The 11,696-nt window shown below is 32.2% G+C and overlaps 1 protein-coding gene and 1 long non-coding RNA gene across 2 annotated transcripts; both read left to right on the top strand.

The window, feature by feature from the left end:
- Positions 1-2,915: 2,915 nt before the first annotated feature.
- LOC108819580 (uncharacterized) lies at positions 2,916-4,446 on the top strand. Its single transcript, XR_001944268.2, has 4 exons — positions 2,916-3,194; positions 3,299-3,402; positions 3,572-3,887; positions 4,246-4,446. It is a non-coding gene; the product is annotated as an uncharacterized LOC108819580 (long non-coding RNA).
- Positions 4,447-6,948: 2,502 nt separating this feature from the next.
- On the top strand, positions 6,949-7,626 carry LOC108842287 (abscisic acid receptor PYL3). The gene has a single exon (XM_018615153.2). The coding sequence runs from the start codon at positions 6,949-6,951 to the stop codon at positions 7,579-7,581; it is 633 nt and encodes a 210-aa protein (XP_018470655.1). The 3' UTR covers positions 7,582-7,626.
- Positions 7,627-11,696: the final 4,070 nt, after the last annotated feature.

The raw sequence follows: 11,696 nt of genomic DNA, 5'->3' as shown, positions 1-11,696 counted from the left end.
GCTTACACATATCCCAGTAAACAATATATTTTTATTTAAAACTATTTTAATGTTTAATTGAGATCTTTTATTTATTATAAAATTGATATAATTTAAAATTTTAGAGTAATTTACCTAAATTAATAAAAGATGTATAATTTTATTGGTATTGATGTATTTTTATTTTAGTTGTAATTTCAAACTATAAAATATATATTGCTAATATTATCTATAAATAAATATTTTCATACGTTTTGACATGAAAATTTATTTTAAAATAAAATTAATTTTTCTATAAAATATAAATTATAAAAAAATGAGTTCCACGCGACGCGTGGGTTCATTATCTAGTTATTTATAATAACGATTGCACTTTTAGGGGTTTTGGTAAGTAAATTGCAAAAACTATATTAATTAAGGCGTAGTTAAAAATATATTAAAGCTTACATTTTAAGAATCTTTTTCTTTTGTAACTAAACATTTTACGAATATCTTCCTTCGTCGAGACATAAAAAGTGCACTAGTGAACGGTGAAGAGTTGTGTTGACTGAGTTTATACGAAGAGCAAACATTATGGAATGGACGACAGCTTTGGAGCTGACTTGAACACGGCAAGAAGCTGAGAACATGTGTAATCATGTGATTGTGCTGACTACAAGAAGTGTGTGGAACGCAGAGTCAGTTGTTAGAACTGTGAGTGACACGAGCTGGTTACACATTCGTTTATATGTTCATAAGGGAATGGATGTGTATTAAAGGAAAATAGTCACGTGGGCTTCAATATATTAGAAAAGTCATGTGGACTTTATTGCTAAGAAAAGCCTAACTAATAAGAAAAGATTAGTGGTCTTATTGAGCTTAGGGTTTTACTCGGCTGGAGTATAAAGAGAACAAGACGGTGACAGGAAAAAGTTACGCGTCTAGGATTTATTGAAAATGCACATGGATGTGTATGACGTCGTCCTACCAGTTGAGAGATCTGGTAGTTTTGTTATAGAGAACTATACTCGTCAAGAAGACAAGGAGTAGTAGTTGCTCTCATCATTATAATTCTAGATAAGAGTGGTCGGCACGGGTGTGTGCTGGTACCATGTAGCAATTGTAGTTGCGATCTTTCTAGTGAATGAGTTCTGGACGTGGTCTCGGAGATGTAGGAAACGAACCTCATTAACAAATTTCTATGTGTTCTTTACTTTATGCACTTACATACTTGCTCTCTAACATATTTGCATAAGAATACATAGACTAGCCACAAATCTGTTCTTACAAACGGCTCCAAAACTCCTTATCACTGATTTGACATTGGCATGTGAAGTCTTCCCAATTCACTTCATCCAGCAAAATGTTGAGATATGGAGATTCCACCTCGAAAATGTTATTGTCGGCATACCACAGAATTTATGCCAGGCTTAAGGAGTGGTGCGGGAACGTTAAGGTTGCATTGTGGTCTACACTGTTGATAGAGAACTCACCAGCAAACAGAGCTGGTTCCTTTGACCCACATATATAAATATAAATATATATATATATATATATGTATGTCGGCGACAGAAATAATTAGTTTCACGTAGATGACATGAAATTTCATCACCAACATTCTTAACTTAACCCTATTTAGTAATCAGTAAAGCTCAAACTTTGCATGATGTATACTTTAGAGAGCAAAAAGAAAAATACATTATTTTATGTAGAGGAAGAAATAGCAAATAAAAGAATATATTAGAGTAAAATTCATTATAAAATATTGTTTCCAATTGAATATTGGAATTGATATAGTTTTTACAAATTGTTAATTGAATAACATGAGACTGTAAGTGAATTTAGGTGATTTTACACAAATCAGATATTGAATAACATTTGATTAAATCAAGAGAGTTTTTAAAAAGGTTTCTGCAAAAAAAAAACACTCAATCGGTTTTTATTGCAAATTAATCTACGAAAACTCACAGGTCGAACTGCAATATAAACACGTTGTTTTGATATCAAGTATTAAACTAAAAGTTTTGCATCCGACAGAACTCGAACCATCCACCACAACACAATTTAACCAGAAAGCAAACCAACTCACATCCTAAACATATTCATTTATTAGATATAAGGAAGTACATATATGCTTTGTGTTTCGACGTTTCAATAAAAAATCAGAGCTTCTTCTTTGTTTTACTAACCTCAACGCCATGACCTTTTCTCTTGCTCAATTCTCTTAAAGTAGAGTATAGAACTGACGGAATCATCATGAATCGTATAATCAATCGAAATTTTGAAAGTTGAGATGAAAGCCCCAATTCTCCACTATAAGAACCCTAATTTGCGACTAAAAAGAAGAAGAAGCTCTGTTTTTTAAAGGTCAAAACACAAAAGATATTAAAGCTTCTGTATGTCCAATAAAAGAATATCTTTAATTGGCTAGATGGTTTGCTCGCTGGTTAAATTTTGTCCTGGTGCAGGGTTCAAATGCTGCCTGATGCAATTTTTTAGTTTAATACTTAATATTATAAAGACGTAGTTTTTATTTCTGTTAAAAGTAAACGGCTGCCATGTCATCAATCCACAAATGATTTGTATTGCGATTTTATTGAAATTTGGAGGTTTGACCTGTGAATTCTGGAGTTCATGGGTTAATTTGCAAAAATAACAAAGACCACATTGAAGATTTTTTGCAGAAAACTTTTTTTTAACAATACATTTGATAAAATCTTAAAATCATTTAAAACCCTTCATTCAATACCAGAAGAGTAAACATCAACATCTATTTATATAAAGTAGAGTTTCCTCTCTCCAGGGCTCTCCACGTAGGCGGACAGGTCATAAACTCAAAGGCTATCAACGCGACACGTGTCCTGTCTCTCATAAACGCATCGTTTCATTAAGTTACGTAATTATGTGTGGGCTTTGTTTAATGTGTTATGGGCTTAGAAAGAAACAAAAGCTTAGCCCAGTTTTCACCTTCACCTTCCAGAGTTTAGGATTCATCGGCTCCTCTGAAATCTGATTACGGTTCTAACAATGGAGGTTCTGAGAGGTCGTGTGAGAGGAGACTTCATGAGTAATCTATGCGTTGATGTCTGATCGTGTCGTCTCGATTGTTCACTACCAAACCGTTACAAGTTGCATTGATTCATTGTCATTAACAATTTCCGACCCACTACAGCCAGGATCTCTCATTCAGTGAATCTTATCCCTCTTCCATGCGGTGATTCTCCACCTATATAAAGGTTAGGCTTCATCCTTTGAGCATCATCCTCCCAATTCCTAATATCAAAAGAATATTATTTTGGGTATAATGGCTACCTCATCTATCATACTCTCTGATTTGAAGGATGTCTGTTGTTCTTCAATGATATCAGTGCGGCTTAGATTTTGGGAAGCAAGAAACGTGGTGAATAGTTTATAGGTGTAGACATGCTCCGCGTAGACGCTAAGGTTGTCGATTCCTCAAACTCATGAGTCATGTTCATCGTAGTTTTAAAACATAATCCTGCATATGATCTCAAAATTTCCATTATTTTCAATCCGAACATTTGTTTCACTCTTTGCGAGATAGTTTCAATACTGTTTGTTGATGAGGTTCTCCTCTTTACACGTGTTTCAGACGATTATACGACGGCAAACTGGAAAGCTGTGTGTTCTTTTGTAGACGCCTTCGATGGTTTAGGGTTTCAGAGAGACTGTCGTGAAATATAGTTCTATTGGTTCTGTTTCTTCCTTGGCCATTAAAAAGTGATGCAGATTGCTCTTGGTCGTCCCTCTTCTGAAGAAATCCGCTTCTTACAATATTTTTTTTATATTGCTTGGTCTTTTCTCGCCAGTTGCGTTTTTATATATGTTTTGGAATGTTATTGTATCTGCTTCATAGTGATGATGAACTGCCATTTACTGATATATATGCCAAAGGAAGAGGTTGAAAGGTATCATCTCTCTTGAAGCCTTCTGTTTTTTTTTTTCCGTTTTGCTTTAGCAAAAATAACAGTGTGCTTATTCTGCTTATACTGTATCTACTATCTCCTGGCTAAAAGACATGTTCCAGATACATTTTTTGAACATTTGATTTGAAGTGATCTCGAGAGTAAAAATAACAGTGTGCTTATTATTGTGATGAGCTTTTGTATTATAAAGGGTTTGGCTATTTTTCAAATTTTGTCTGAGCTTTCAAGTAGTGTAGACAATGCTCATCAAATCTACTGAGATTCGTTCATATGATCATCTAAAATAAGAATTGTCATTTTCTTCTATGTTTAATGATACATGGGATCTCTGTTTGATCAGATGGGACAACAACTAAGCTAAGAAGAAGAAGAGAGTAAAGGGATGATGAGGAAACACGAGTCTGATGCAGAGCTAAGATGAGATTTGTCAGATGAAGGAGAGACCAAAAGAGATTAAAATCATGTACATGGCTAACTATCAGACTTAAAAGTCTGTGTTATTTTCTTCTTCTATACAAAGATCCAATTTTTCCTGTGGCAAGTTACAAAATATAAACCCAGCATGAGTATCACCACCACGAGTGTTGTGAAGTGCTTGAAGAGGAGAACAAAAGATTAGCGTGAAGTAGGAATCTATCATGCATCTGGCCCAACTCTCTTCTCAATTTACCCTAGGTCTCGCTAATTCTCCAATTTATACAGCCCCCACCACGATCTCACCTTTGGTATTCACACCTTTCATTCTATACGTTCCTATTATATTTTCTTAGCCATTAATAAATTTCAAATTTTTAACCTGCAAATCATAAATACTTTCTAGAATTTAAGTGTATTTAATAAATTTCAAAATTTGAACACTGCAAATCATAAATACTTTCTAGAATTTAAGTTATATTCAATAATCACAAAGTCATCGGTCGTACCCGTATTAGGAAAAGAAATAAAGATAAACACAAAATACACATGTTAGATACTTACGATTAAAAATAAACTCATTCAAATAACTTTTGAGATTATAGTTGACACAATCCATCAATTCCATCAACTGTTAGATGATTATTCGACCATAACGCGCATAAAACCGCAACATGGATGATGCTAGACATGTACTTTACCAGAATCAGATTAACCAACATCATAAGCTGAAAATTGGTCGATTATAAACTGATCAGACATATATATATATATATATATATATATATATAGATATATATATATATAATAATTTTAAAATATAAATATTAGTTACATATTCCAGTTTGATATATATATTATATATTTACAATAACAATTTAAATATTTTTAAATTTACATCCCATCCGTAGGGCGGGCCGGCTCTAGTATATTTAAAAGAAAAACTTATGAGAGGATGTGTTAAAACTTGAGACCAATTGTGGTTGTTGTTGAACATGGGCTGAACTTAGGGGTGTTAGTGGGAGTTATATTTATAATGATTATTAGAATTTTAAAAGTCTATAGTTATTGGTTAATGAATTCTAACATTCTTATTAAATCAAGTGCTATTGGTTTGATGATTCTTACATATGAAATTCATTGTTATTCAAAAAGTTTGGGTTTTAAAAATTATTAATTCTACAAAAATTTAGTGTTATTGGTACTTGAATTCTTAATATTTTACCCATAAAACAAGATTTTCAAAATATTGTATATATATTCAAGATTCTCAAAATCATTGTAGTAGAATAGTTTCATAAACTTTTAAAATATGAAAACTCATTAATATTTTTATAAATTTAACAAATCTCTAGATTTTTAAGATCAATCATCTCTACATAAATTCATCTTTCACTAACCTCCCCTTAATGTTTTCTTTTTGGGTTATAGATGCATTAGTTTTGTGGCACAAACTGATGTATTTATAGCTTTGCATAAATTAGAATTTCGCTATGTAAATATATAGAGATATTCAATAAAGAAATTATGTTTTCTATTCATTCAACAGTACGAACTTTTGTTATTATAAATAAGGAGTGTTAGTGGGAGTTAGATTTATATAAAGTTTGTTGATTTTTAAAGTTGAAAGATTTGTTAAACTTGGAAAAAATTGTAAAGAATTTTGTATATTGTGAAAATCTATGAAAATAACTTATTATAATGATTTTGAGAATCTAAGGAATATAAGTAGTATTTTCACAATCTTTTTTAATGAGTTAAATTGTTAAGAATACAACTTGCAATAACTACTAACTTTAATAGATTTATGAAATCACTAAATATCCAAACATTTTGAATAACAAGAAATTTTGTTATAGTTATAAAATCATCAAAGCAATAACACTTTATTGTAGTAAGAATATTTTGTAAAAAAAAACAAATGTTTTAGTGAGAATATGAAAATCTATAAATCAATAAAACTATATACTAAAAATTATAACAATCTTTCTAAATCTAACTCCCGCTGACACCCCTAAGATTATTTTATTGTTGCCAACAGCAAGAAATTTGATTTTTTTTGGAAAACTATATATAATAAATTAATAACCAACTTGCATAATCAATGCCATGTTGCATTAAACTTGTTTAATACATTAACCATAGATACTTCAGTCTCGAAACTACAGTTTACGCATTTAGGTCTTCCAAAAATAGTATGGCAAAAAAACGTTGCACAAAATAAAAAGTAAGGCAAATTATAAACTGATCAGAAATAACATCTCTTCCACTATATAGTCACGTTAACCCTATTAGGGGCATTGATATTTCTTCTACGTCTAGCCTTACATATCAAGTTAACAAAAGTGTAATCCATTTTGTATTTTACTCCAAAAAGCTGATGTGTTTGTAGCTCCTGAAGGATCAAATGAGTCATATAAGAATGAGATTTGGTACCACGTTCACACTTCATAAATCAAAAGAAATTTAGTGCAACCCAACTCCGTTAGTCAATACATATCAACCTCTCTCACTTCTCCATTTAAATATACATTTATGTAATATAACAACTTGTTATATTTCTGTATATATATTGTAATGGTATGTCAAAAGAATCAGTCCTAGCTTCGTACATATATTTCTCAAAACCATGAACCCTAATCTTGCTCCTAGCCATGACCCATCATCATCATCATCATCATCATCAACAACAGCAACAACACCATACGGACTAACGCAGGCCGAGTTCTCAAATCTAGATCCCATCATCAGGACACACCACTCGTTCCAAAGATCGCCAAACACGTGCACATCCCTCATAGCCCACCGCGTAGACGCACCAGCACGTACCATATGGAAATTCATCCGCGACTTCGCTAATCCAAACAAATACAAACACTTCATCAAAAGCTGCACCATCAGAGGTAACGGTAAAGAGATTAGCGTCGGGACCATAAGGGAAGTTAGCGTGGTGTCTGGTCTTCCAGCGTCAACAAGCATTGAGATACTCGAAGATCTAGATGAAGAGAAACGAATCTTGAGTTTTCGTGTTCTTGGTGGAGAACACCGGTTAAAAAATTACCGGTCGGTTACATCGGTTAACGAGTTTGTTGTCTTGGAGAAGGACAAGATCAAGAGAGTATACAGTGTCGTGTTGGAGTCTTACATTGTTGATATACCAAAAGGTAATACGGAAGAGGATACCAGGATGTTTGTGGATACCGTCGTCAAATCAAATTTACAGAATCTGGCCGCCGTTTCCATGGCTTCTTCTCCGACTTGAAACTTTTTTTGTGTGTTGAAACTTGAAAATGTCGTGTGTGTGTATATATATATTGATAGTGGGCCATGATGGGTCGGTTTGTTCAATGTGTATGTGTGGAGAATGTTAGGTGAGTTGAGGTGTGTCTATACAACTTATGGACTGTAATGGGCTTAGTAATCCTCACAATGAAAGCTCTGAGAAGTTTCGACCCAACAAACTACATACTATTTTCGGCGGATATCCAAATGTACTTTTTTTTGCTAAAAGATAAATATCATACAATGAAAGTTAAGATTTACAGAAAATGTAGACCTAATTTATGTTACACCTTGGCAAAAAAAGATAAAAACAAAGGTATAAGACCATCTCCATTAGTGATTTCCATAGGGGAGGTTCACAAGACAATTTTTTATTATATTTTTTTTACTGTTTGATCTTTTTTCCAAAAAAAAAAAAAAAAAATTAATAACCTAACCAATCGCGGGCTGCCACGTGTCGTGGAATCCGCGGAATAGTTAAGATACAGGTTCACACAGATGGACTTGGGAGAGACAGGTTTATACATTTATTGGGCCCCACGATTATTTTAATGTTTTTTCTCTTTTTGAAAACTGTGAGAGCTTGGGGTTTGAGCCTCCAATGGAGATGCCCTAACAAAAGATGAGTTAGAGAAAATCAGTGCATCTACTTTGCCATGAGGTTTTGGAATTGCTTCCGGGTCCTCCTAATAGTAATTGTGTTTCACATATCTCTATCAATGAGTCTGTAGATCGCTGATGGAGCCTGAGTAAACTGGTTTTGCAACACATTGTTCATCTGCTTCCAGAAGTGATAGATCGTGCACTGCGCCATAAGCTTTCTTAACAGAGTTGGCGCAGAAATCGAAGAGCTTCTGATCCATGACAGGAGTTCAGACCAAAAGCAAAATAAGTTCCGAGGCGGGTTGAGTGATGCAGTAGAGAGACGCCAAACTTCTGAGCTGTAGTCACAAGAAAGAAAGAGATGGTCTCTTGATTCCTCACGAGGAGAACACAAACAACAGGAAGTATTTATTTGGAGTCTCCAAGAAGCCAATCGAGACCTCGTTGGTAGTCTATCCATGTTGGCCACCCACATAGTGAAACTATTCCTAGGAATAGCACCTTTGAACCAAACAATGTCAGCTGCAAGTTCTGGCGGGAGTGAAGGTCTCATGTCTTCCCATGTGTTGCGGGTACTGAACATGTATTCTTCCCTTGTTGAAGTGTTCCAAGCATATAAGTCCAGAGCTTCAGAGAAAGTCGGGCAGGGAATAGCGGTTAAGTAGATCTGTAATTCCAGCGCCTGATCTGATCTAGGAGATGGAAGAAGCCAACCAGTCGGAGAACAAGCGTCAGCAACTGTTGAGTTAATGTGAATCCTGAGTTGCGAGGGACCTCTCAGTCCAATGAAGTTTAAATCAGTTTAAGTACCTTTTGTAAAACATGGAGTTTAAATCTAAGTATTTTTCAGTCTTTTGTGAAACATGGAGTTTAAATTTAAGCACCCTTTTGTAAAACATGGAGTTTTAATCTAAGTACTGTTGTTATATATAAAATTTAGAATCTGTATATTTTTTTAAATCAAGTGGGCGAACTAGACTCCATAGACAGTCCAACTGGACATGGTCCTATTTGGACATGGACTATTTGGACATGGTCCTATTTGGACATGGACTATTTGGACATGGACATATTTGGACATCAAGACCAAAAACGCCCAAAAAAAAAAGCCCATCTGGACATGTCCACTTCTGTCCGGACAGCCCAATTGACATCCCTACTTATGATGAGCTTGCCCGAAGAGCTGGAAGGCTCTAGAGTAGCTGAGAGGACTTTTGAATCTTGCGGTGACGATGAAGAAGACGGTGAGGCGGAGGACGGAGACCAAGGCTTGTGCCCCTTCTTCTTCTTCCCCTTCCCAATGGAGAGAGGAGAACACGAGTCAAGGAACCAGCGTCTAAGGAGATGGCGGCGAGTAGCGGCGAGCGATGACACGGTGGCGGCGGAGTCGCAAAAGGGATCGTCCTAGGAGAGAAAAAACTCTCTTTGTTTAGCTGCTGCACATGATATCCAAATGTATTAAGGGCATTTAAACTATTTTTTGATTTCTAAACCAGTATAATTTTGTAACGGGGAACTTAACTAGTGCTTGAGCTTTTTCTCCATGCTGAATTTGGAACCAATATGGATTCAGTTTGATATAATTTTGAATTATGTCTAAGAGATATAGTGAAGGTTTTTTTGTTGGCAAGTATATATATATATATATATAATCAATTCAAAAAATCATCCAAGTATATAGAACACAAACTAGACATTTAAAGAGTACAGTTAAGTCCTTTTTCAGAAAAAGAAGAGTACAGTTAAGTTACTTTGGCTAAGGATCTGAGCCTTTTTTTGGTAAAATGCTAAGGATCTAAGGCATTGGTGACCATTCATTATGAAAAAAATGGTGATGAATTTGTTGTTCCTTAAAATTACTACCAATTAAGTTGAATTTTTTTATCAAATTTTTAATACATGAGTCCCACTATATTCCTCTATTTTCCTCATATCTGTGGGAACTCATGAAGAAATATTTCCTCCTCTAAATTTGATAAGGAACAAATAGAAAATTTTTAAAAATACAAAAACAAAATAAAAAATAAAGATAATTCAGAAACGTAAGACACTACCAAAATATATTTCATTGTCATCTAATATCAATTTAACTGTACGATATACCCAAAAAAAGGAAAACAGAAAAAAATTGAACTTATCTTCTTTAATCTCGTAATTATCCCACTAACTCTATAAATTGTTAAAGGGGAAATCGCATAAAAAACCTTCAAAGTGTCGCTTACTAGCACTTTAAACCTTGAAGGTTTTTCACTAACACTTTTAACCCTCAAAGTGACATTTGTATCATAAAAAACCTCAAACGCAAAAATTTGACATGTTCAGCAGGTAACTTTTCAAAAGTAATTATTTAATTAATAAAATAAAATAAATAAATGAATAATAAATTCGAAAAATAAATAAAAATCAAAAATTTTAATAAAATTCATAAAATGAAAACATAAATCAAAAATTAAATTATAATTTTAGAAAACTAAATAAATATTTTAAAATTAAGTAATTTTCTAAAATTTTAATAAAACAAAAATAATTAAAATTTAATAATAAATAAGATTAAATTTAAATAGAGAAGAACTAAATAAAAAGTTCATAATTTTTTGAAAAATAGAAAATTCAAAATATATTTTTTAATTATAAGATTTTTTTTCAAAAAATATATCAAATCGTGGACTATAACAATTTCTAATATATCACTAGTGACGATGATGGTTTCTCACATAACCATTAATAATGACGATAATTGTCATATCTCCAATGATAATTTTCAATATCATCATTGAAAATAATATTTATGAAAATATATTATTTAATTAATAAAATAAATAAAAATCAGAAAATTAAAAAAAAATCGTAAAATTTAATTAAAAATCATAAGTTAAATAGAAACCATCATCGTCACTAGTGATATATTTGAAATTGTTATTGTCCACGATGATATGATATAATTTTTGAAAAAAAAATCTTATAATTAAAAAAAATATATTTTGAATTTTCTATTTTAAAAATTTATGAACTTTTTATACAGTTCTTCTCTATTTAAATTTAATCTTATTTATTATAAAATTTTAGTTATTTTTATTTTATTTAAAATTTATTTAATTTTCTAAAATTTTAATTTAATTTTTCATTTTTGTGAATTTTATTAAAATTTCGATTTTATTTATTTTTTGAATTTTTTATTTATTTATTTTATTTATTTATTTATTTATTTATTCATTTATTTTATTAATTAAATAATTATTTTTTAAAAATTACGTGCTGAACATGTCAACTTTTTGATTTGAAGGTTTTTTATGATATAAATGTCACTTTGAAGGTTAAAAGTGTTAGTGAAAAAACTTCAGGGTTTAAAGTGCTAGTAAGTGACACTCTAAAAATTTTTATGCGATTTTCCCAATTGTTAAGTATTCTTCCTGTGTTACTGCGTAGAAAGTCAACTACGAAAGCAGAAGCAAAGTTAATAGATCAAAGCTATACCATAGAGCTATAAAGTAT

This window comes from Raphanus sativus, chromosome 2, assembly GCF_000801105.2.
Source record: "Raphanus sativus cultivar WK10039 chromosome 2, ASM80110v3, whole genome shotgun sequence".
Lineage (NCBI taxonomy): Eukaryota > Viridiplantae > Streptophyta > Magnoliopsida > Brassicales > Brassicaceae > Raphanus > Raphanus sativus.
The sequence above is the reverse complement of the archived record's forward strand: the minus strand, read 5'-3'. Positions and strand labels throughout refer to the sequence as shown.

What these genes read in the sequence shown, in the direction of transcription:
- LOC108842287 (XM_018615153.2), top strand. Translation starts at nt 6,949, where the DNA reads ATGAACCCTAATCTTGCTCCTAGCCATGACCCATCATCATCATCATCA.